This window comes from Leptonotus elevatus, chromosome 18 (genome assembly GCF_054856555.1).
Source record: "Leptonotus elevatus isolate MCC_2025b chromosome 18, RoL_Lele_1.0, whole genome shotgun sequence".
Classification (NCBI taxonomy): Eukaryota; Metazoa; Chordata; class Actinopteri; order Syngnathiformes; family Syngnathidae; genus Leptonotus; species Leptonotus elevatus.
The window spans coordinates 14578433-14604762 of record NC_141256.1 but is presented as its reverse complement, the minus strand read 5'-3'; the positions used below and the strand labels follow the sequence as shown (position 1 = coordinate 14604762).

Genomic DNA, 26330 nt, shown 5'->3' with positions numbered 1-26330 from the left:
CACTTTGACATATATAAAATTAAATGTTTATCAGAATGCTTTTGGAACATTAAACATAGCCCGGGTCAAATTGACCCATTTTAAAATGAGTAGTTTTTCGCAATGAAACTTATTATCAACAGCAAATGACAATGGTTCATTTGGATTTGCACTGAAAACTGTTAATCATGAATTATAATTTTTTTATCAGGGCGTTTTGTAGCCTGGGTCAAACTGACCCATTTTAAAATTTAAAAGCTACAAATAGTATTATTTTATGATGAAACTTGTTAAGTTTGGTTCATTTGAAATATTTGCAATGAAAGTGGTTAATAATGTTTATTGGGAGGCATTTTTATCATTAAATATAGCCTGGGTCAAATTGACCCGCGGAACATTATTGCTGTTTCTGTGAAACCAACCTAAAAAAACAAAATGGCTGCCCCCTGATATGGCTATCAATATGAATCAGAATGCCGTGCTTAGACCAGTGTGGTCAAGAAAGGTTCTGGGTTGCCTGGCAAGTGCGTACCCAGCATGGCCTTGCCCTCGTCCTCCAGCTCGAAGCGTAGCGTCTGCAGCTCCTGCTCCGACTGCTGCTTGAGGGTCTCCACGCTGTGCCGGTGGGCCTCTCGCAGCGACTGGAGCTCGGCGTGGTGGTGCTGACGGAGACGCTCCTCCAGCTCCTGAAAAAGAGGACGCGGCGGGGACGGACGGATCAACTCAAGGCGAGCGTTCCTCGACCGAGTGTGCTTGCTCATAAACATGTCAGTGATTTAAAAGCACCCAATCTTGCAGATGGAACATTCGCAGTCAGCACACTGCCGCATTATGATCGGCTTCACTGGAGGTCTACATTATATTCGCTCCTATATATGCTGGCTGCACTCCAAAACATTTTTATTCATGCAGTCTTTCAAATTCAGACGCAGGAGGAAATTTCAAGAACCTTCGCCGTGCTCCTTTCATCAGGCCAAATGATCCCCCGTCTGAGTGAGATGAGTGAGATGGAGGATAATAACAATGTGATGGCTCCTCCTCGCACCTCTTAATGGAGTGTTTTTTTCCCCCCCTCCCTTTATTTATTTATTTATTTTTACCGCTCCCTGAGTGCAACTCACAACACTGCAGATATTGCACAAATGCGCACAAGCGCAGCATGAAAGCTTTTTTCTTGGCAAGTGCTCACAATTATAAAGCATTATAATATATTATTATTAGTGTTACAGTGAACCCCTGATATGCATTTTGCCACTCCATAACGTATTAAAGTAGCCGTTGTTGAAAGGTTTATAATTACCGTAACGTCTATGCTAGTTTGCTTTAGCTTTTCTATGGCGTTTTGCATATATTAGCATTACGCTAGCAGACTTGTAAGACAAAATTTACATTTTGGTTTGTTAAAAGATAATTACCGTCTATGCTAGTTTCCTTTAGCTTTTCGATGGTGTTTTGTATAATATGTTAGCATTACGCTAGCAGACTTTTGTTAGACAAAATTAACATTTTGGTTTGGTGAAAGGTCTATAATTACCATAACGTCTACGCTAGTTTTCATTAGCTTTACTATGGCATTTGGCATGATGAGTTAGCATTACGCTAGCAGACTATTGTTAGACATAATGAACATTTTGGTTTGTGAAAAGTCTATAATTACCGTAATGTCTTTGCTAGTTTTCATTAGCTTTACTATGGCATTTGGCATGATTAGTTAGCATTAAGCTAGCACTTTTTTTTTTTGATTTTTTGTGGCAAAAAACAGCTTCAAGAATCTTTTTTATCTTGAAAAAGTCGGGTCACTCATATCTCAAGGCACCTCTCTATTGTATTTATTACATTTAAACTATATTTTTTGTGTGTGTAAAGCACTTTGAGTTGTTTCTTTACATGATAATGTGCTACATAAATAAAGTTGACTTGACTTGACTAATAGGCAAACAGTGGCTCAAAGGCTTAAAAGTTTTATAATGATATCAGTTTCATCAGCGGAACGAATTTGTTGTATTAGTTTAACTTGTGATGGGTAAAACAACACTCAACTGTTAATCACCAGCAGTTACGTGGCGCTCGCTTCATTTGCTGCCCGGCAACACGAGTGCTTCTCGCCATCGACTTTGTAATGCAATTTTACTTAATGATTATAAAGCAAGCCAGGCAATTTAGCGTCTGTGTTTGTGGAAATGAGAGCGAGAGCGCGGGAGGAAAGAAGAAAGAAGGTGTTTTATTTATCGCTCCTGTTCGGGAGCCGCGTAATGACGTTTGCATGAAATAATGAATATAAATACGGATGCGCGTGTGTGACTCACTGCACATTTTCCACTCAGAGAGATGATGAATAACAGGAAAGACGCCTTTTCCCGACCTTAAGCTTTTACATAATTACAGCTGTTGACGCAACATGATTTGAATGTGCCATTTTTGATTCTGGGATTGGGGAGAGGGGGTTGAACAATTCCATTATGGGCCAACAAAAAGTGATCAAATTGGAGAGCGGTGAATTTTTTGCTCGTTTGGACAACTTCTTGTTTCTCTAAGGATAATATAAGACCAAGGGTTTTTATATCCACTACATAAAAATATCTATAGAGTATACCATTACAGCCACACATAAATTACAAAATAAAGATTTTTTTTTTTAATGCTTGCAGGTAGGTACACATGGATTCACCTAGTTGATTTTTTCCTGTTTTTGTGTTGTTATTGTTGTTGTTGTTTTTTAGCCAACTCAAGTTTTTTTGTGGAACAGAAAGCATTTTTTTGGGGGGAGGGGGGCAGGGCTGGTAAAAAAAAAAAAAAATCATCATTTTAACAGAAAAACATTCACTTTTTAAAAACAAAATTTTAATTAGGAAATTAATTTTATTGATTTATTCTATTTTTTTTTTACATTTTCAATTAAAACATAAAGCATTATATTTAATCCTGGGTTAAAAAAAACTAAACAAAATGAGTTAATTGTACTTATTTTCTTTTTTCTTTCTTTTAAATTATACCTGGATTTTTTTTGCACATATTTTGTCCACATTTAAAACGGCATTTTTGTCATCAATCTGGTTACTAAGCGTGTGGTCCGATGCACCCGTTTCCGAACCGAACCTTGATATCGCGTTGGCGCGCGTGCTCGACGTCCTGCAGGGCGCAGCACTGAGCCTCGTGCAGCCGCTGATGTCTGCGCTGATGCTCCGTCTGCAGCTCGTCCAGCTGCGTGCGCAGATGTTCCCGCTCCTGGCTGAACTGCTGCTGAAGCTGCTGCAGCGACGACTGCGACTGCGACAGCTGCATTTCCAGACTCTGCTTCAGCAAGGAGATCTAAAACCAAGTAGATGGTTTCCATTTGATGGTTATTTTCATTAGATAAAGATTTTTGGTTTGAAAAATTGCACATTTTAGTCCAGAACAATCAACAAGGCCGCTGCGTAGAAACAATGATCCACTAATGCCAATTTTTTTAATCCCAAAAGTGTACCAACAGGGAACGCGCGTTCCCAGTTTGCCATCAAGTTTTTCAGCTATTGTTCCAGAGCAGAAGGGACCGCGGCATTGTTAATTCATCAGCACTTGAAAAGGGACTAAGAATAAAACATAAAAGCGCTCAGTCGCTTGTGCCCCAAATTTGGAGAATATGCCGTGACTAAAATGTGAGTCGCACACAGTGTTGAATGATGGGCTAGCGTTAGCATTAGCCACACTGATATGTGCACGTACCGGGTGTAGGCGAAAATCCAAAATACAGAGAATACATGAAATTTAACTCATTCACTGTCATAAATTCATTAGAAAAAAAGATTATTAAAAATTAGGGGCAAGAGGCGATCTTTTTTTTTTTAATTGTAATGATTCGCATGACTTCACTAGTTAACTCACGATTAATCACACATTTCATATCTGTTCTAAATGTACGATACAAAATTCTAGGTTTTCATACTCTTGTAAATAAAAGTGGAAAAAAAAAGTTAAACTAATAGAAATAGTTAAAATGAATTTTTGACGTTTATAGCCGTCAACGGCAGTGAATAAATAAATAAAAAGAAATAAAATATTCGTAAAAATTCGGGGCGTCAGGCGATGAAAGTTTTTTATCGTACTTAATCGCATGACTTCAGTAGTTAAGCCGCGATTGATTACAAATTTCATATCTGTTCTAAATGTACAATAAAAAATTCTAGGTTTTCATACTCTTGAAAACAAAAGTGGAAAAAATGTTAAATTAATAGAAATAGTTCAAATAAATTTTTGACGTTTATAGCCGTCAACGGCAGTGAATGAGTTAAAAAAAAAAAATTCACCTCTCCACAACGCAAATGTCAAGAACAAGCATTCAACTTTTAAGGCCGCAAGCTCAACCTTTTTCCACCCCATCAATTCATGCAAATTTCTTAAAAGTCCAATTTGGTGGCCCGCGTGTCAAAAAGTGAGCGAGCGTGAAAGGCTGTGAATCAAAGCGGAGCGTCTTCAAGGCGCCTTCCATAAAAGCGGCGGCTTGACGGCTCGCTGAATAACGCCTGGGCTGACGGCGAGGCGGAAAGCGGCCGCATTCGTCACGCGCGGCGGCCGGCGGGAAGCCGTCGCGGCCATTCGTCTGCCGCCGGCGCTCGCGTCATTTATATTCATGATAGCGGGCGGCCATTAGCGGCGCTGTGAGTCAGTGTGGCACAGCAAAGACAGAAGCTCATCGCTCTTGTCCTTTTTCACATCCTGCCTTTATTCCTTCGTATTGATTTTTTTTTTTTTTTTTTTTGTTGCTCTGGTGTGATTAAATCTGCTCTATTGGCCAACAAATTGCAGATGCAGGGTACTTTTTCAAGGCAAACTGCAGTTAACGCTGATCTATATAAAAAGTCATATCTACGCGGGACCACTGATCGCCTCTCTCGTTCTGCACTCATTTCAAATGCCCTGTCATAAAAACTAATTCATGCTTTTGGCGAGGCTCTATACTGTCACACGGCTGCAAGTCTGAAAATGCTGCTGCTCAAGTGCTGACGAGAACCAGTAGAACTCAAAGAAACGATCTCTCTTATTACGTAGCTTGACTATGAAAGCTTGCATGCATAATATAGAGGACGATGAAATCAGCTCGTCAAAAACGCTGCTACTCGAGTGCTGACTAGAACTAAAATAATTGATGGTTCTCATGTATTAGCTTCACTACAAAAGCTGCATGTAAAATTTTGAAATTCAGCTATTCCTTAATAGTGCTACTTGAGTTCTGACTAGAACTAGCACAAATGATGGTTTTCCTGTGCTAGCGTTACTGCAACAGTCCAGAGAATGACAAAAAAAAAACAGCTGATCGAGAATGCTGCTGCTCGAGGGATGAATAGAAATAGAAGAAGTGATCATTCTTACCATCTACTAGCTTAACTGTAAAAAAAAAAAACCGCATGTAAAACATAGGGAATGATGAAAGACTAATGCTAATGCTCGAGTGCTGGCTAGAACTAGAAGAAAACATCTTTTTTTTTTCATCAAGTTTCACTGCAAAAGCTGCATGTAAGATATGGAGAGTGACGCAATCAGCAGGTGAAAAATGCTGCCGTTCGTGTGCTGACTAGAACTATGAGAAGGGATCATACTTTATTACTTTATTACAAAAGCTGCGTAGAGGATATATATATATATATAAAATGACAAAACACTGGAGAGACCCGGACACTTCTGCTTGAAGTGCCGACGAGAACTCTCGGACGAGATGAGGGTTCGCACCTGTTCCAGCAGGTCGTCCACTTTTCTCTGCCAGCTGTCTCGGGCGTTGCTCATCTCCTGCTCTTTCGTTTGGACCAGCTGGCTCAACGCCGCCGCTTTGTCCGCCACGTGCTCCTCTCGCAGCTCCTCGCGCAGCTTCTTGCATTCCTGCCTGTGCGCGCGCAAACCGAACTTTTGGTCACCGGCGCAAAAAACGCGGCGGGTTCGCGCAGCAACCTATGCATTGCGTGTGTCCTCACCTGAGGGTCTCCGTCCACTTCAGTTCCAATTCCAAAGCCATCTTATCCATCTTATGCTTCTCTTCCTCTTTGGTGCTGATGACTTTGGCTTCATGTTGACGTGTTTGGACCTCCAGCTCGCCCTGACACGCGCGCACACGCACACACGCACACTCAGTAACGCCCCTTGCATTTAGCCCCGAATTGCGTTTGTGAGGCTGGTTGCGTTGTGGTCACCTGCAGGGCAGTGAGCAGGTTGCTGGTCTCCCTCAGTCGCCCCCTGGTGGCGTCAAGCTCCTCCAGCAGTTTGTCCTGCGCCTGCTTCATCGTAGCCATTTGGCCCTCGGCCGCGCCCATTTCCTTCTCGCTGCGCTCCACCTCCTCCTGCAGACGCCGCGCCTGACCCACAAACACGCGCAGGGAAAGTCATGCACCTTCCCACGTCTCGCAACATAAACGGAGGCTTGGAACCCTACCGCGAAAAACCCCAAGCCTGCCGTAAAAACCCTTACTTGAAAAATGAATCCATTTGAAACCAGAATTTGAAACCCCAGATCAGACTTGAAACCCCAACCTTTGTTTAAAATCCTAAAACACTAAACCTCGTTCGAAAAAACCCTAACCCATTCTTATAAATGCAATTTAAGACCCCTACCTAGTCTTGAGACCTTCATTTAAAACCGTAATCCGTGTTTAAAGCCTAAACCCAGTTTTTTCAAACTAATAAAAAAAAAAAAAACAATATAGAGATTTAGAGCAAAACCCTAATTTGAAGCCTTAACCCTGGCTGGAAACCTTGCATTAAAACCCTAACTTTCCTTTGAAACCCGACTTTAAAACTGTAACCCCTTTTTAAAGCCCAAACCTGACTTGAAACCCTAATTTGATACCATAAACCTTTTTTTAAACCCAAATTTGAAACCATAATTTGAATACTTGTTGAAACCCTAAGTTAAAACCCTGACCAAGTCTTGAAACCCTAACCTTGACTTGAAAACTGTACCCTTTTTTTTAAAACCACGCACTCCAACCTGAAACCTTAACCTTGACTGACTTAAAATCCTATTTTAAAACTATTTGAAAATCCTAAATCTGAAACTTGAAATTTGAATCTCAAACTCTTTCTTGTACCCTTCATTTGAATCTCTTGTATGACACGCTATATTGAAACCCTGACCGAGTCTTGCAACCCTAACCTTGACTTGAAACTCTAACTTAATGTCATAACCTATTTTTCGAACCCTAACCCAAGTTTGAAACCCGACTTTTTTGCTCACCTCCTGGTCGGCGGCGTTGAGCTTGGAGCTCATTTCCTCCCTCAGCTGCTCCAACTGCTGCAGCAGGAGGCTCCTCTGCTCCTCCAGCGTGTGGCGCTCTTGTTCAAACTGCTGCTCCAGCTCCTGCGCGCACACACAAACACACACACACACACGCACGCACGCGGATTTGAACGCAACGTAAAAAAAATGTGCCACCAAATGGAAGAGACGTCGGCATGCGTCACTTTGGATCTTGGGCGCCGCTCGTGCCGTCATTTGCCAAAGGTGCCACGTGACTGCAGGTTTATGTCGGGCTCGGGCTAATCGTTAGGGCGCGAAAGCGCTGACGGACGGACACACGGACGGACACACGGATATTTCAGGGACTCAATCCCACTCTTCCAATTTCAGCAACAATAAATCGTCACACAAATGGCCGACAGGAATTGGAATGATTTGTCACCCTAACCTCATTTTAAACCGTAATTTAAAACCCTAACCCAGACTTATAAACCTGACTTGAAACCATAACCTGTTGTTTGAAACCCGAAACAAGAACTGCAGCCATGATTTGCAGTGACTTTGAATCCATAAGCATTCTTTAAATCACTAACTCAGGCTTGAAACCCTCATTTGAAACCCCAATCCAGGTTTGAAACCCCAATAGACTTCTAACGCTAATTTGAAACCATAACCTTTGTCCTAAACCCGACTTTGAATCCCAAACCACTGTTTAAAATAAATAAATAAATAAACTAACCCAGGCTTTGAAACCCTAATTTAAAACCCTAATCTAGGTTTGAAACCGCAATTTAAAACCCTAACAGATTTATAACTCTAATTTGAAACCATAACCTTTGTCCTAAACCCTACTTTGAATCCCAAAACACACACAAAACTAACTCAGGCTTGAAACCCCAATTTTCAATCCTAACCCTGATTTAACACCCAACTTTGAAGTTCTCATTTCAACCACAACTCTTGTTTGAAATCATGCTTCAAACCCGAACTTGAAACCCTCAACCTTATTTGGAACCATAACCCAAGCTTAAAACCCGATTTATTTAAATCACAACCCTTCGCACTAAAAACACTTGGGTCAAAAATAACCCAAATTTCTTGTGTCAAATTGTCCCAAGTAGCGACCCATTTTTGTATTTATTTTTTGCATTATACAAAACAACCCCATTTTTTGAAAGTTGTGTCAAATTTCGCGCATGTTGATTTACGTCGTATCGTGTACTGTGCATGCAGGAACGATGATGAAGATGATGATGATGATGATGATTTAACACATATGTAGGACACAAGCGGCTTAAAAGCAGCAGCATGCATAACTCCTGTGTCGGATTTTAATGCATGTACACGGCACGCTGGTTCCAAGTGACTTCAAATATTCATCTGAAAGTACGCACGCACGCGCGCACGCACGCACGCACGCACGCACGCACGCACACTATATCTACTTGATGCTCGGCGGCCACTTTATTAGGTACACATTATTCCAGTCGCTGAACAGGATGCTTGCCGTTTTTGTGTGATTGGGGGGCAGCTATCGACGACCGTATTTCGTCGGCAATAATCCAATATGTAATATCGTGCGTGTTTACGGAACGTGACGGTTGCCGTGACAACGGGACGCGGCGTGAAAAGGCCGTGAACTCACAGCCAAGAGTCTGTTTTTGTCCTTCTCCGCTCCATTGAGCGCGCTCTCCAGCGTGGCCCGATGCTTCTTGGCCATGTCGTCCAGAACCCGAGCCTGGTTCTCCTTGGTCTGGCTGCCCTCCTCGTCGTAGCGAGCGCGCAGGCCGCTCATGTCGTTTTCGTGAGCCGCCTTCTCCTCGCGCAGCGTCTGCCAAAAAAGCGCGCACACAGTCGGTACGCACTGACACTGGCGCCATATGCTGCGTCACTCGGCCATATTGACAGCGATTTACAAATGAGCAGGCGAGGATTCGACTTTCCTCGCGCCTGGGTCCCTTTCCCAAAGACTTGTCGTCTTGGTGAAGCAGCATGTGGATCATCGCCCCAGGTTTGTTATATTCAGCGTGTAGTTAGCTGACATTTTTGAAATCCTATTCAAGTTGTGCAAACACGGCATTTGAGCCGCTTTGCGGGATTCCGAGAATTTTGGGAAATGTACCCAAGCCTGCGCCGATACGCATTGATTGAGGCCTTCGGTCCGGCGGCGCCTCTCAGAGGACAACGCGTCGGCAAATGTCAGCGCCGGAGGGCCGACAAAGACGACACGAAGCCGCCAACTTGACATTCAGCGTCTGGGAGGCGCCGCCAGCTGTTCATGCGACCTTTTGCAAAGATGTGTTTTTCCTCAAGACTGGCAAATACAATTATTGATACTCTGTCACTGCCGCCATTTTCCAACTTTTTTGTTGACATGTGACTGAAAATATTGCCTGGAGGTCTGGACGAGCAAGTCGTTGATTTGAGCCATTATTCAAATGTGTTTTTTTTATTGTTTTGTTTTTTAATCTGGTATGCTGGAAAGTAAGGACTGATTATTCAAATTCAAATCGACATGGCAATATTGCAGAATGCAATTTTCAAACTAAGATTGGTTGTACACTCCGCTGTGGACAAAATGTTTTCTAGCGTTTGGAGTGGCAGCACGAAACATTCAAGCTTACAAATTCCCAACACGTTTGCGACAAGTAGAGCTGTGACTTATGCAGGAGGTGTGTGTGTGTGTTTATAAACAAAATACACTATATTGACGCTTTGGGTATTTTCACTTAGGGGTATAGTCACTTTTGTTGCGAGGGTTTTAGCTATCGTATTTGGATTTACTTATATAAAAACAATGACTTATGCTAACTCTTCATTGTACTTGTTAATAAAAAGTTTTATCCTTAACCATTACTGTTAACAAAAAAAAAGTACTTCCAATAACTACTGGAAAAATTATTTTTATGTTAAGTGGAGTTGTCAGCTGAAAGTAACTAATAAAGTAACTTGTAATCTAACCACTACTGGTTACTTTTTAAAAGCAAGTAATCAGTAAAGTAAATAAGTCACTTTTAAAATCAAGTAATCAGCAAAGTAATTCAATTACTTTTTCAAGGTTCTGTACTCATTTTTGTGAGGTACGCTACATTTATACAAAATATATAAAGACTTTTATATAGCCTATATATAAAAACAAGAGGACCAGTTATGTTCGGTGAAATCTAGACTTATTTCTCATATGTGAAAACAATTACGTATGTTAAGTTAATAAAAACTTGATTCTTAAACAGTACTGTTAAAAAAGTACTTCCAATAACTACTGGAAAAATTATTTTTATGTTAAGTGGAGTTGTCAGCTGAAAGTAACTAATAAAGTAACTTGTAATCTAACCACTACTGGTTACTTTTTAAAAGCAAGTAATCAGTAAAGTAAATAAGTCACTTTTAAAATCAAGTAATCAGCAAAGTAATTCAATTACTTTTTCAAGGTTCTGTACTCATTTTTGTGAGGTACGCTACATTTATACAAAATATATAAAGACTTTTATATAGCCTATATATAAAAACAAGAGGACCAGTTATGTTCGGTGAAATCTAGACTTATTTCTCATATGTGAAAACAATTACGTATGTTAAGTCTTTGTTAATAAAAACTTGAATCTTAAACATGACTGTTAAAAATGTACTTCCAATAAATTTCTGGAAAAACTAGTTGTCATTTTTTATGTTAAGTGGAGTTGTCAGCTGAAAGTAACTAATAAAGTAATCAGTAAAGTAACTAAGTGACTTTTAAAATCAAGTCATTAGCAAAGTAATTACATTTTCAAGGTAACTGTAGCAACACTGTTAATGAGAGCAAAACAATTATGCATAATAAATCTGATATTGCTGATTGCTATAAATATGTATTGCTTGCGTTTGTAAAAAAAAAAAAAAAATCACAATTAGAAATATTGAGTTGGAAATGTCTTTTTTGCAAAATCCCCTTCCAATCCTCGCAGGCATGCTGCGGGCGTATCTTGTTGACGGTGTGGCGGGCGTACCTTGTGCAGCGACTGCAGCTGCTGCTTGTGCCTGTCGTCCAGCGCTTGGCTCTGGCCGTGAAGCGCCTCTCGCTCCTCCTCCAGCCTCAGCACCTTGTCCTTCAGACGGCTGCGCTCGTTGTCCAGGTCGCGGACGGCCGCCTCCTGAGTCATCTGCGTGGCCTGCAGGCTGCTGATCTGACCTGACGGCGGCGGCGGCAGGCGGCGGGTCACATGACGACACGTTCGGGAGCCGCTCGCACTGACCACACGGCGGCCCGATACGAACGGCCAACTTTTTCTCAGAGCGGCTTACTGGCTTTGAGGAGGATCTCGGTGGCCTGCTGCTGAACTCGATCCCGGGCCGCCTCCAGCTCGCACTCGGCTTCCTTCTGACGGATCTCCACGATCTCGGAATTCTGCGTCACCTCGTCCAGCTGCTTGCTCAGCTCCTGAGGAAGGCAACACGCACGCAAATTGAAATTAAAACACGCTGAAAGTAGCTGACTGTGTGCTTGAGAAATGCACACACATTAGTTTAGTTTTGATTGGACCCCCCCCCCCCCCCCACCCCCAATAATATCAACATCTTACAGTTTTAAAGATCATTTGTGCAAAGTGAAACTAAATTCAGCTATTTACATTTTCAATCTACCGAAAAAATTAATACCGGTACATAATAATTATTACATTCATATTTGTGATTATTTTTAGGTACATTTTCTTCTTGTATTAAATCTATTGACTATTGAGTAACAAAATGAATGTACATATTTTTAAACAAAATTTTTGATTTTCTTCATAAAAAAGAATGCTATCAATTTTTTGTATTGAGGAATTGTTTTTGTTTTTTTCAATTGAGCACTTTTGTTCCGACTTTTTAGATTCTTTTTTACGCTTTTAATGAATTGATTATGACATATCATATTTAAAAAAAGAAGACAATAGTAAAAATGGAAGAATAATTTATTTTTTGTAAAAAAAAATTATTAAAATATTTTAATGTTTCAGCGACCATTTCCTAGATTAAATTAAGAACTCTATTGATTTTGAATATGTGAATAATTCTATTCAAATAATAAAGAAAGAAAATGTTGATGGAAAATTTCAGGGATAACTCCTGTATTAAATTTTGTATTATTCATTTTGAAGGATATCTGAAGCTAGATTTTTTTTTTTTAAGTTTAACAATGTTATTTTTATTCAGGCATGGCTGTCATGACAAGAATATTATCGATTTTGAATGGGTTTATTATTACTTATATTTACAAAAAACATGATAATGAGAAAAATTGAAGAATTTTTTAAAATGAAATTTGGAATAGGAAAACCCCATAGACGGGCTAGCAAATAGCATCTACGTGGCGGTATCCTAATGTTTTAAAGAACAGATATTTGAAGACAAACCGTAACACACAGAGAAAGACAAACTAACAATACCCGCAGGCATATATTCTTTATCCTCTGCTAAAAATCAGAAACGAACTTACAGCAGTTGTGAAAGTCTTCATCGTTTGCGTCTGCATGACTGTATTCCACTCACCTTGACGGCGCTCTCGGAGACGGCGAGCGAGGCCTGCAGCTTGTACGAGCGCTCGCGGTGTTCGCGGGCCTCCTCGGTGACGCGGGCCAGCTCGGTCCGGAGCTTGCCCAGGGTCTTCTGCAGCGCCGCCTCCTGCGTCTGGAACTCGCGGCGCAGCTCGGCCTCGGTGCGCTTCCATGCCAGGAGGTTGTCGGCCGTCAGCTGCTGCGTTCGCTTCATGGCCTCCAGTTCGCGTTCGTAGAAGGCCTGGGCCTGAAAAACACGCATGGCAGAGAAGTCAACATTATTATTACAACCTCCACCAAGGAGTTTTAGACGTCAACCGCATTTTTATTTATGATGGGCAGGTCGTCGGCATGTCCGGCACCTTGCTGAGTTTGGCCTCGTACTCGTCCACCAGTCTCTTCTTGTCCTGCTTGAGTTCTTCCACTCGCTCCGTCAGAGAATCCACCTGAAACCAGCAAAACAAAATCACCATCCAAGTTCTTTCCTCTCGGTTACATTTGAGTCTCGCAGCGTACCTCGGCTTTGTGGAGCTGGACCAGCTTCTCCTGGTCCTTGCTGTAGTTGGCATTGTGGCTCTGGTGGCTGCGGAGGAGCTCCTGGACCTCCTGCCGGTGTTGGCCCTTCAGCTCCTCTAGCGCCACCCTCTTCTCTTGCTCGAACTGCACCTGCGCTTGGCCAAAGGTGCGCAGCTTCTCCTCGAACGAGCGCCGCATCTCCTCCACCTCGCGCGACATGGACACCACCCGTTGCGTGTGCTATGGGCCCAAGTCACAAGTTAACTGCTCATGTTCTAAGTCTGGTTTAGTCAGTCAGTCAGTCAGCCATCAGTCAGTCAGTCAGCCATCAGTCAGTAAGTCAACCAAACAAACAGTCAGTCAGCTAACTAACCAGTCAGTAGTCATCGGTCAACCAACCAATAAAAAAACAGTCAGTCAGCCAGTCAATCAACCAGCCAGTCAGTCAAATAACTAGTCAGTCAGCTAATCGACCAGTCAGTCAGACAAATAACCAGTCAGTCATCAGTCAACCAACCAACCTACCAACCAACCAAAGTCAGTCAGTCAACCAACCAATCGACCAAATAACCAGCCAGTCAAATAATCAGTCAGTCAGTCAGCTAACCAACCAGTCAGTAGTCATCGGTCAACCAACCAATAAAAAAACGGTCAGTCATCAGTCAGCCAGTCAACCAACCAGCCAGTCAAATAACTAGTCAGTCAGCCAATCAACCAGTCAGTCAAATAACCAGTCAGTCAGTCCGTCATCAGCTAACCAACCAGTCAGTAGTCATCAGTCAACCAATTAATCAAACAACCAGTCAGTCATCAGTCAGCCATTCTACCAACCAACCAGCCAGTCAGTCAAATACCCAGTCAGTCGGCTAATCAACCAGTCAGTCATCAATCAGCCAACCGGCCAGTCGACTAAACATCCATCCAACCAATAAATCAATTATCAAAACAATAAATCCAAACCAAATAAGTAATCCATCAACAAAACAACATACTAAAACAAACAAAGCAACAAAAACATTAACATGCTCACTATTCCCAAATGAGCAACCACATCTGTTTCCGGAGCTACAGCTTGCTGATAAAACGAGAAGAGGCCGAGCCGAAATGACGGCGGCTGCTGCTGCTGATGGACTACCTGCGCCTCGGTGCACAGCTGCAGGTCCTCCACCCTCTGCCGGTAGTTGTCGAACTCGGCCAGCGCCTGCCTCTTCATTCTCTCGTGCAGCTCCATGGATTCCTCCAGGGACTGGATACGTCGCTTCAGGTCCATCTCGTCGCTGATCTTGCTCTTGTACTGCGCAGGGGAACAAATAAAAACAACATGGGGGTCACTTGAATGTGAATATTTTCACTGTAAATAAACACCCGCTCTCTACACTTTAAAAAAAAATAAAAAATCAAGTGTTGTGACGTACCTGTAAAATCTTCTCCCTGGTCTCAGAGAGGATCTGCTGCACCTCCTCCTCATGGGCCTCCTTCAGGGTGGCGATCGCCGCCTCGTGCTCATCGTTCTTGGTGTTGAGGGCGTAGATCACCTGCATAAGCACAAAAACGCCAAAACTGATGGACTGGCCAAACATGTACAATCGTTGTTGCGGATTAAAAAATGGAAGGAAATGATCAAACGTGTCAATTTTCATTTTGTCCAAATAAGAAAAAAAAAATTATTATGGGTGAAACACATAATGAAAAAATTATTAATTTTTAAAATATTTGTTGTTATTTTAGATTTAAAAAACACTTTGAGAGACATGAATGAAACACATACAGTTGTTGTTCATCATTTTCCCCCAAGACGAATATGCAAGCATTGAGCGTGGTGATCACTTTTTTAATCCGCTAGCCACGCTAGCTAATCAGGGAGGCGGACGCGGGTGGGACGTCTCTGCACGGATTCACTCGGGAATGGAGGCGTTCGTCGCGGCGTGGGAGAAGGAAGAAAAAGAAGAGGCGGCAGCAGCCGCATCCGAGCTCAAAAGTGCAAGAAGATGTGTGCTTGACTTTTTAATTTCACGCCACCGCTAGCTTGACTTCCACACATATACGCGCGCGCACATAATTAGCTGGACTGATGCAGACATCAGGACGCTTTCACTTGACTTTTAACGATAGAACAACTGCGCTGTGCAGTAAGTGATGCTCTAGTCTCTTACTCATGCAAAAAAAAAAAAAATGCCAATCATTAAATCACAATAACGTCTATTAAATGTTGACTTTTTGTTCCCTAGCCAACAAACCCAAGAACAAATCAGTGAACACATAATTGCACCAAAGAACAAATCAATCAACCAACCAACAAACTGAATGAAACTAAGAACAACCTAAAAAAAACAACAACAACAACAAAAGTAGTAACCAGCTCAGAGAGCCAAGGATAAAAGACTTGACAAACAAACCAACCAATCAACAAAAGATAAGGGAACAAACCAAACAGAAAACAGAAACTAAAAACGAACCAACATTTGAACCAAAGAAGGAACCAACTAACAAAGAAAACTAACCACCCACTAAATGTGCCAAAGAACTAACTAACTAACTATGGTAGCCAGCTAGCTAAGCTAGCTAACTAACATACAAACTATCAAACCAATGAACAAACCAATAAGGAGATGGCTAAAGAAAGAACTCATGAAGAATCTAACAAATAATGTTGTAGTAGCCTAGCTAAAAAAATATATACAAATGCTAAACTGTACTGCTTACTAAATTGTAAAGAGACATTTTCTAATGAAAATATTTCTGGCACAAGTACCAAATCCAGTAAGAAGACATCGAGACCTTGTTTGACCACAGCGACCGCTACCACCAGGTTTAGCATTCTTGCTAAGCTAAAGTCACAACCCCGTTAAGTACACGTGATAAAATTTTAAGACACTTCAAAAGTTTTCCTTCGGTTTTCGTTTTGCCTCCCAAAGCTGATCAAAGTCCATCTGGAACATTTGGCCCGCTGTCTGCCTGCAGAGACTCGGAATATTTTTAGAGCTGAGTGGGAAGACGGTAATTACCTGCAGCACAGACAGGTAAGGCGGGGGAGCGGAGGATGGGGGGGTTAAATACTTTCTCTTTCACACCCGCGCGCGCACGTATGTATCTAACTGGCGGGTTTCCATGGCAACTGGGCACAGCCGCCTGCGTAAGGAGCAAAGTGCTTGATGAAGTGGACGTCAGATGAAGCCAAAGCGAGGCTTACGTGAGAGAAGAAAAAAAAAACACGTTTGGTAGCGGGCGATCGGTTGGTGGTCGGTTGGTAGCGTTAGCTATGAGCTAAGCGGCTAAATCGGTGGAAATTGTATAGCGATGTCAATCAGACAGAGATACAAGCAGCTATTAAAAAAAACGGATCGAGCCATCATGACAAATTAGAAACAGTTTGGATCACTTCTAAACAAATGAGTGAGAAGTACGGAGGCCCAGAAGAGTCAAAACAGCTACTGGTGTTGCTTTCGGAAGACTTTTTCTGTTTGTACAAGGAAGTAGCGCCTGGCAACCATTTTGTCATTTTACACGACTGGAATTTTGACGAAGAAATCTTAACGTAAAGCCCAGGACATGTAGTTGCTCAGGAGCTTGAGTTTCCAAAATATTTATTTTTCGGGAATGTCGTACATTTCGACACTATGCGTATTATTTGCGTATACAGCGAGTAGCGCATCAGAGCGTCGCGCATGTCCGCCGTGGAAGTGTGTTTCACGGACCTTTTTTATTTTCCTTTTTCCGCCTGAGTGGCTGATTTTGCTTCTGCCCCTGCGCGACTGCTGCTAACGCAAAAATCAGGTCAGATGAGTCACCAGCGGCGTGCCGCTCAAAGCTACAAATCTCTAATCCACCCTCGGCCCGATGGCATGATGTCACCGTCCGCTTGCCTAAAACGCTATTATTCACCGATGGGGCACAGGATACTTGATTAGGTACACCTGGAATGAAACCCAATGCAGCAAAGTGTGACTTGGCATGGGTCCGAATAAAAGTGCGGCAACACGATAAAAAAATTTTAAAAAAAATGTGAAAAGGTGGCATTCTGAGGACTGTATGTGTACCTAATGAAGCGACCACTTTGGCTTCTGCGTTCTCTCATCAGCGAGAGTCGACCATTTTTTTTTCTTCTTCTCCATCTGTCTCTTCTTGCTAGCGAAGCACACACACGCAGGTTGCCGTGAACAGCTTGGACTGGTCGCCAGCCAATCCACCGGGCGAATATAGACAAATGACCTTTCACATTTTACCTTCACACCTATGAACAGTTTAGTCTCGAGCTTGGAGGGGGGGGGGGGGGGGGGGCACTCAGCAAACAGACAGATAGTATGGTAGAGAGGACTAAAAGCCATTCAAGCCATTTTTCACTGTTTTCTCAATGACTTTTTTTTGGTCAAATAACATGAAAGCACTTTCTTTTCTTCTTTTTTTTATTGGTGCCAAATATGTGTGACGTCACGGTGACGTCCTATCGCAGCGTTGAAACTACCAGAAAGCACCAAGTCTCTTCAAAACCACAACGTCAGACATGTCACATTGTAGATCATCATAACGGAGTCAAGTGAGGAGCAGACGGCATGAATGAGATGACGATCGACGCGGGGAGGAAGAACCGCACAGCTTGTGAAGGCGCACGCGCGCACGCACGCACGCGCGCACACAAGGGCGCACAACACTGACTTCCATTAGCGCTGCCATCAGTTTACATTGGCACTCAGTAGCCTGCAGCCTTCGTGCTTTGTGTGTCATCATATGCTGCATTTCAGTAGTTAACAAAAACGCCAGCCTGAGATAAACCAGTCTCGGAGGAAGTGGGTGTTAGATTTTAAAAAATAAAAGGAAGTTTTTTTTATTTAATTTTTTTTACGATCCGATCCTCTACAATGTATACAGATTTGATATTTTATTAGGTTTGAGTAGTCTAAGCTTGGTCTATTTTGGCCACGGAACAGTTTTTGGCGTGAAAGGTAACATGAAAAAAAAAGTAACATTAGATAATTCCCCCTGCTAAGAAGGGACGCACAAAAGACAAGTTTGTTAGAAAAATAAAACCGGACAAACGGCTTGATTCCGACAACATCCAGAAATGCCACGATTATTCCACTATCAACATAAGACAGTAAAAAAAAATGTACAGAGCAGTCCGAGGTCCCTGGAATATTTACCGGTAGAAAGAAGTAAAAACTTCCTGTAACTTTCGGGTTTTCGTAATTAGAGCGTGTGCTCCAGTTAGTTGCTTTGCGAGGCTTCATCATATTAGCGTTGCGTTGAGTCTTCACGTTTGGTGTCTTTTTGAGAGCGTTTGTCTCCCAGCAAGTAGAACACTTTTTGTTTCAGGGGTTTATGTTGTCATGGAAACTGTGGCTCTCTTTTGTTGTTGCAGATTCGACTTTGATGGACTCGTTAGCTGGCGGCGGCGCCAATATAGCGGATAAAGACTCAAATTATGCCTAAATTGGGCTAAAGGAAAGGGGGAATAAACCGGCGAGCTGATATGTTGCATGAACATGCTAAGCTAACAGCTACATAAAGGTCTAGACATGCTAAATTGAATATTCTTGGGAGGGGGAATGACAAACTACAGGCTACATGGAAATTCTAAATCAAACTTTTTGAATGTAACTGGCTAGCTAAATGCTATAAAAATGCTAAGCTACATACTACGTACAACTGCTAAGCAACACACACAACAATAAGCTGCCGTGAACATTTTTATACACGCTCGATCCAACATCTTCGTCAAACTGACGAGCCACAAGATGGCACGAAAATGTTGAACTACGCGCTAAATCAAGCGTTCTTGATGTAACTGGTGAGCTTGTGAAAAGTGAAAACGCTAAATTCAACTGCTAAGCTAAACACACATAAAACGTATATGTTAAGCTCTCTATGCGTGCTAAATCCAATATTCTTTATGAAAGTGGCCAGCTAAATGCTACGTGAAAATGCTAAGCGGACGTGCTGAATTCAACTGCGACGCAAAGCTCTCCGCACATGCTAAATGCAACTTCTTGATGTAAGTGACGAGCTAAATGCTATGTGAAAATGCTAAGCTATAAGTGCTCAATCCAATTGGAGGCAAAGTGACAGTTGCACATGGAGTGCGGAAGCTATCGATTGCTCTTCAAAAGCCAAGGGGGAATGCTGAGTCATGCTCTGCCACCATTTGGCCGCCACATCTTTCACACGTTGGCCGCAAAGCCCGCTGACATCACATCAATGTATCCTCTTCTTCCATATTTTGTGAAGTTGCTGACATACAATTCCAATTTGACTGTCCCCGTGGTAACGGAAGACATGCTCAAGGATGTTTGTGGACCGTGATTGGCTGATGAGCTGATTTGCAGCCAGCCAATAAAAAAGAAAGAGAAGAAATGCGCCTCCGAAGGAAGAATGACCCATCAAATCGTGCTAGCCACTCGGTGTGTGCGCGTGTGTTTCGGCGTGCGTGTGCGTGCCTACGAGCGTCCACAGCGGCAGTATCTTAATGAAATCTGACAAAGAATTGTGACAATGAGCGAAGAGAGGCATCCTTCCTGCAGAGGTTAATAAACTGTACACACGCACGCACAAGCGTTAATCTCCTCTGGTTTTTCATTCTCCCAGAACGCCGTTTATAGAGATTAGAAAGCCGGAGCGATGGAAATTGTGGCGAAAGCCTAAACATTCTGGCTGCTCTGCACAGCTGTGACATCACTTCCTGCTCTATGGGAGGTATGGGGTGGGCAAATTTTTTTGTTTTTTTTCATTCCAAAAATTTGGATTTCACACAAATCCACATTTTTTACCCCACCCCCAAAAAAATTCCCTGTCATAGTGATGCATTCAACATAGCATATCCACATCATTCCTGTTCAAAGTTTCAGCCAATCGGAATGCGCTGATGTAAATTTGTATTTTTTATTTTTTTTAACTAAAAAATAGTGACCAAACCGCCACAAATCCCGCCCCCGGCCCTATACTAACTGCCTGTGAGCTGTGTATGTCTAATCTGTATGTATACTGTATAGTTTATACAGTAGCCCGCTCGCGAGATGGGAGTAGAAAGATGGCCGCCCTGTCGCTTCAACGGCTTGCGTGTATGGGCTGTCAGCTATCCAGGACATTCAGAACAGTCAGTGTCTGTGACTCACATTTACACACACACACACACACACACACACACAAAGATGGCAGACGAAAGGTCCAAAAGTTTTCCGACGCCAAGTTAGCATGGAAGCTAACCGGTACATACTTGATGCTACACTTTAAAAGCAACACATTAAAATTTCATCGGCACCACCTGGCAACCTCCACTGTACCTAATCAAGTGTCCTCTGCCTCCGAAAAAAAGAAGTTTGCGTGCCTGCGAGACGCCGCCAGACTTCCGGTTTGTGGCGATAATGACACATTCAAAGCCGCAGCGAGTTCCAACCTGCCAAGGAACGTGTCATTCTTTGGTTGTTGGGGGATCAAAGCCCAGACCTCCCCCAAGGCAAGGCTGGAAGTTTCATTCAGAATGCCCTTGAAAGGCCCCGACGGGAGTCAGTAAGCAGAGCCATAAAACGCTGGCTGCTCATTGTAAAGCATTATACAAGCGAAAAAGCACTCGCATTGACTGGGCTGCGCGATTATAGAGCAAATATGAACGCTCGTGTGAAGTGTGTGTTTATAAAGGTAAACTTTAGTGTCGAACCCAAATATCAAACGCAGAGAATTCCACGACGGGGTGAAAGAACGACATTTTGGTTATTTTAACAGCTATCAAATATCAAAGCAGGTGAAATGTGACGAGGCGCGCATCCCCACCAAAGTTGCCTCCCTCTGCTTCCACATCGCGAAAATGTCAGCTCACTATTGTTGTGTGTGTGATTACTGACTAATGTGATTAATGTTGTGGCTAATGACCCCGCACGTGCCTCGCTGATGGATGCAGCATCCCGACAAAACGCTTTCACCTTCAGGCAGCTCACATCTCTCTCTCTCTCTGGTAACAGTATGCAAACACCAAAGTTCCTTTAAGAATCGCCCAATTTAAATGAAGGCTTGCTCGCCCCCCTGGGCGGCCATTGCATGCTCGCGGTGTGTAAGTTGACGGCGGTGGTAGCAACATGTGAGGCTGCTCTTAAATTCGGCGTGCATTTAAAAATGACAATCCAAAGCAATGTAGTTGGAAATGGGACGAGCGATTCGCTCAAATGTGGCGTTCTGGCGCGTTCAACCCCACAGATGAGCCAGATGCTTTACTCGTAAAAGCACGGTTTCGTGTATGCAAATATAAGCTATTATCGTTGCCGAATTAATGGGAGGACTGTAAAAAATCTAAAGAAATTTGAATTTTAGTCGTAGCTGTAATAAATGTGCAAAGCCGAGAGTGCAAACCTAACATATGCGCACTCTTGAACGGAGTCCGGGCGAAGAGTTGAAAGCAGCGGTTTTCATCGCTTCTCGCGATTGCAAAAAAAAGGCCTCGCAACATCTGCGCCTTACCTTGGTCAGCTGGGCGATCTTCTTGCTCATCTTCAGGTGCAGGTCTTGGGTATATTCCATGGCCAGGCCGGACTGGAAGGAGGTTGTGGACGTGGACGTGGATGTGGACGACGATGTCGATGAAGATGAAGCATATTTCCCCTGACCGGCAGGGCAGTAATACGGCTGCCAACCCGACCCAGTCGCCATCTTCACGATGATGCTTCAGCTTGATGGAGATGTGAGCTTTAATAATTAAAAAAAAAACAAAAAAAAGGAGGACTTATATATATATTTTTTTACAGAAACCTAACGAAAAACATGACGCAGCGAGCTGTTTAAAAAATATCCCATTTTGCTTCGGGTCCGAACGCGAGAAAAAAAAAAGAAGAAGCAAAAGTGACAAGCAAAATTTTAAGCTCCGGAGATGTCAGTGGCGCGCATCCCGGACGCCGCCGCCGCCAGCGCTCCGAGCTACGGCCGACTTCACCTGCCGCTGACGTGCGAGCGGAAGTCGGGCTGCCGTCTGGCTCCCCACCTCCCCGGTCGGTCACCTTGGAGCCCAAATGAGGAGCCGTCGCGTCGGATTGGTCCTCCCCTCGGTACTCGGCGGCTACATGGGGTGCGTTTGAGTGTGCGCGTGTGCGCGCGGGAGACTGGCAGGTCGGCGAGCGTGTACGACGGGGACGAACGAACGCAGACTTCCCCCCCACCACCACCCCCACCCCCAGACTCAACCTCAGCTTCACCGTCACCCTCAGCCTGAGCTCGGCTGCTGCTGCTGCTGCGCTCCTGTTGCCATGGATCACCCCAACAGTCTGTGATGCGTTCACGGGCGGTGGGAACAGTTGTGATGCGTTCATGGACAGTAAGAGAAATGAGAGTTGTATACTGTACACGAAAACAGAGCTATATTTGGAGGAGAAGTTACGGAAGCCCTTTACATTTATTATATATATATATATATATATATATATATATATATATATATATATATATATATATATATATATATATATATATATATATATATATATAATTTATTTTAGTAACTGTTTTCTTATTTGAGTGTTTTTCTGCTTTTGTGTGTATATATATATATATATATATATATATAGTTTCTTGGAATATCCCCCCCCCAGATTTTCAAAATAAATATTTTTTTGTTTCTGTACATTTTGGGGAGGAAATCACAGAACATACTCCAGATACAATACTGTGGAAAACAGACACTAAATAATTATTTGGGGGAAAAAACGCTGAAAAAAACTATTTTTTTCCCCCCCAAGTGGATGAAAGTATATTATGTTTTGATGATGATCAAAATAACTTTTTTTTAAACTGCTTTTATGAATAATTTTTCCGTTTTTCAGATTTTTTTTCTGTACAGAATATTTTTTCTACGTTTTTGTGGGACAAAAAAAATGCAGAAAAATAAAAAAATTAATTACTCAGAAAGACAGATTTTCTTTTCAAGTGTATGCCCAATACAATTCCATAATTTTTTTTTATTGATGAACAAAAGAAAACTGAAGCTAAAAAGACCCATAACAGGTATTCCATTTCCTTATGTTAAGTCCTTTAAAAATTAAAATGAAAGTCTATTTTAAATTTTCACACAAGAAATATATAAAATATAATAATTACATATATATTTTTTAATGAGCAGGATAAGTAGTAATGATGAGGAAAATATTTCCCTTCATCTCAGATTTTCTGAATTTGCGACGCATTCCTGTTTCTGGGGCGGCTCCCGGTAAACGAAGACTTTGTGGTCCAGAAATATCGGCCCCTTCCTCAAAAGAAGATCAAAGTGAAGACGAGTCCTTTCATAAACAACACGCGAGCGTGTCACAAGTGAAGATATTTCCTTCACACGACACACGCACTTTTGCTGCCTGATGGCGTGCTCGTCACAACGCGGATCTTGTCCCAATTGTGCGTGCGCACGTGCGCGCGTTTGTGTGTGCGTGTGTGTGTGTCGCCAGGGGAAATGCGGCGATGTCGCCGCTTAACAACGAAATAAATCAAGCTCAGGCGGAGTGAAGCATGCTGGGATATGCTCGCTCCTGTTGTAGCGGTGTCTCTCTTTGCAACTCATTTTTTTGTCAGGAAAAGACACCCGGGAGTTAGCATTAGCTTAGCGGTGGCAGTTGCCTTGCTTTGACTTCGTGCCAATGAATACTCTCGGCGGTCAAACAAACGGTGCAACAATGTATTTCGAAAGACAATATAGCAATACTCACAGGCAGATATTCTTTATCCTCTGCAAAGAATGACTAAAACGTCTACAGCCAGTGAGTCAGTAGTTGTGAAAGTCTTCTTTGCATAAAAAAAAAATAAGTTTAGTCAAGGTGTTTCAAGAATTTTTCGCGTTTCATTTCTTCTCCCAATCTATTGATGATGGCCGTTAATTGTATGAAGATTTTTAATATTCGTGGGCCAGCCCAGTCCCCCTTGCTGTAAATGCAACATTTTTGAAAAAAAGAAAAGAAAAAAAAAGCCACCAGACAATAAAAATACTTTTTGGCTCCAAATTGAATATTTCATTAAGCCAGTAAGTGCGTGCGTCCATCTGGTACGCAAACAACAAAAGTTACGTAAGCATGTTAGAACGTTGGATGACACCAAAAAAAAAGGAAAAAAAGAAGTGCTATGAGGTTTGGAAAATAACTTGACAAAATGCTGCAACTTTTCAACGTTAAATTGTTAGGAATTGTCCAATGGAAGGCCCGGTTGGGTTTCAGGTCAGGGTTCATGTACAATACATAAATAAATAAATAAATAAAAGTGGACATCCGATTCTTCATGTCGACGCCAACCTGAAAACCAGAAACGGCAAGTCAGCAACCAGACGCTCTTGAAACCCTAAACCTTTTATTTGATACTCTAATAATGTCGTGAAACCCTCGTTTAGGTTTAAAACGCAACATTTTGCTGTCTTGAATTCGCTGAGATTTCAAACCTTGCGGGTTTTCGGCCTGCGGTCCTCTGCTGCTCTCTGGTGGTGAAAATGTTGCATTGCATATATGAATACTTGCTACATTCAAGAGGAAAAACCTCAATACAATGGAGACCCGTTATTTTTATTGGGGGGGGGGGGGGGGGGTTTGAGGGCGAAAACTGCTGATTGGCCACCATGAAAAATTCCCTAAAATAAAAATGACAAAATATGTAAATAAATAAATAATAATATTTTTTTGGGGTGGGTGGAGGTAATCAGTATGCAAGGATCCACTGTAATATTTTTTTTTATCATAGTTAAGGTGACTAAATGAATAAAAAACAAAATACCGAAGCGGCACATAATAAAATCTCTTTTTTTATTTTGATTATAGAAGTGTAACAAATATAATTTCTTAAAAAGTCTGCAGCGCATTAATCTCATCTTGAATCCACAAATCTTGATAGAAATGTCCAGTGGCTTTTCGGCCACTACCTGATATTTACAAGAATCATAGTAATAGTAATAATAATAATAATAATAATAATAATAATAATAATTCATCATCTTTTTTTTTTTTTAACAATCATAAAACATTTGTCCAAAAATGAAAATATTGCATCAACACACCAAAAAAATGGAATGATTCTCCTCAAACGTTTACATCCCAACATTGCTCTCACAAATTCCGAATATGAAACACGATAAATCGTTCAGCGATTCAAAATTCACAATTCAAAACTAAACGCGTCAAATATTGTGGAACGTTGAATGTCAGATGCGCGTTTTCATAAAACAACCAAAAGTGCACGTTCGTCTCAATTGAAAAAAAATAAAAACTTTTTTCATCCACAAGTTCCAAATATATTTTGAATTTGCTTCACTACACACGTGACAAAATATGATAATCAACGGAAGGTTTCCTCATTTTGCTGATCACGCAATACAATTCCAAGGTCACATGACAAACAAATGATTTTGAATGTTGACATTTGCAATTAGAAACACACAAGACCTTCTTCAGTCTTAAGACTCTTAATTTGAAATCCTATCCCGAGTGTTAAAATCCCAACCTCGCCTTCAGGCCGCCACCCAGGCTTGACACCCCAATCCAGATTTAAAACCCTATAGCAAGTTTTCAAAACCCCAATCCAGTCTTGAAACCGTAACCCAACCCTGCCTAGAAACCTTGAGACGGACCCAAAACTCTCATTTGAAACCCAAACCCTGTCTCAAAAACTCAGTCCAAAATGAAAACCCTCATTTGAAACCTTAATCCTCTCCTGAAAATGAACATTTCAAACCGACACTTGAAAATCTGAATTTGAAATGATTTTGAACATAATTCGCTGTGAGAAAACATCTGGTCTTCATGAAACGTCCACTTTTTGAATTCAACTAGTGAATGAATTGAAAATCATTTTCACCAAAAATCTTAAATTGATCATCAAATGTCACTTGACATTTAGTTTGAACTGATTATTTCTATTCATTGACAAAAATCGAAAGTGTCTTTAGACCACAAAGTCGACTTTTGAATCGTGACAAACAAAATCGAACAAACCTGGAAACTAAAGTTGTATCTTGAAAATGTCTTTTTTTTCACAGCGTGTTTGTTCTAATGTGTTCTTTATCGTGCATTGATTGACATATTATGGCCATAAATTATAGTTTAAAATGAAAAATTATGTTAGGGCTCCAACAAGAAAAGATGAAGAAGAGAAAAACTAACTAAAACACCCGTGTCATCATC

At 41.9% G+C, this 26330-nt stretch overlaps 1 protein-coding gene across 6 annotated transcripts in view; it reads right to left on the bottom strand.

Annotated features, from left to right (window-relative positions):
• The window catches only part of fam184ab (family with sequence similarity 184 member Ab), a 34065-nt gene extending 11655 nt beyond the window's left edge, over positions 1 to 22410 (bottom strand). Inside the window, exons 1-16 of one of the 6 annotated variants that reach the window (XM_086060984.1) lie at positions 22124 to 22410; positions 21655 to 21879; positions 14628 to 14747; positions 14348 to 14506; positions 13213 to 13452; positions 13059 to 13142; positions 12692 to 12943; positions 11465 to 11600; positions 11170 to 11351; positions 8829 to 9014; positions 7181 to 7303; positions 6141 to 6302; positions 5925 to 6046; positions 5686 to 5836; positions 3076 to 3288; positions 512 to 665 (exon numbers count right to left, since the gene is read on the bottom strand). In XM_086060984.1, the coding sequence (XP_085917110.1) occupies positions 512 to 665; positions 3076 to 3288; positions 5686 to 5836; positions 5925 to 6046; positions 6141 to 6302; positions 7181 to 7303; positions 8829 to 9014; positions 11170 to 11351; positions 11465 to 11600; positions 12692 to 12943; positions 13059 to 13142; positions 13213 to 13452; positions 14348 to 14506; positions 14628 to 14747; positions 21655 to 21843 (2473 nt within the window). In that variant the 5' untranslated portion in view covers positions 21844 to 21879; positions 22124 to 22410. Of the gene's footprint in view, positions 1 to 511; positions 666 to 3075; positions 3289 to 5685; positions 5837 to 5924; positions 6047 to 6140; positions 6303 to 7180; positions 7304 to 8828; positions 9015 to 11169; positions 11352 to 11464; positions 11601 to 12691; positions 12944 to 13058; positions 13143 to 13212; positions 13453 to 14347; positions 14507 to 14627; positions 14748 to 16217; positions 16591 to 20486; positions 20508 to 21654 lie in introns of those variants that run through there. The other 5 variants (XM_086060985.1, XM_086060983.1, XM_086060988.1 and 2 more) reach the window with 5 other exon arrangements.
• Between the last annotated feature and the right edge of the window lie 3920 nt (positions 22411 to 26330).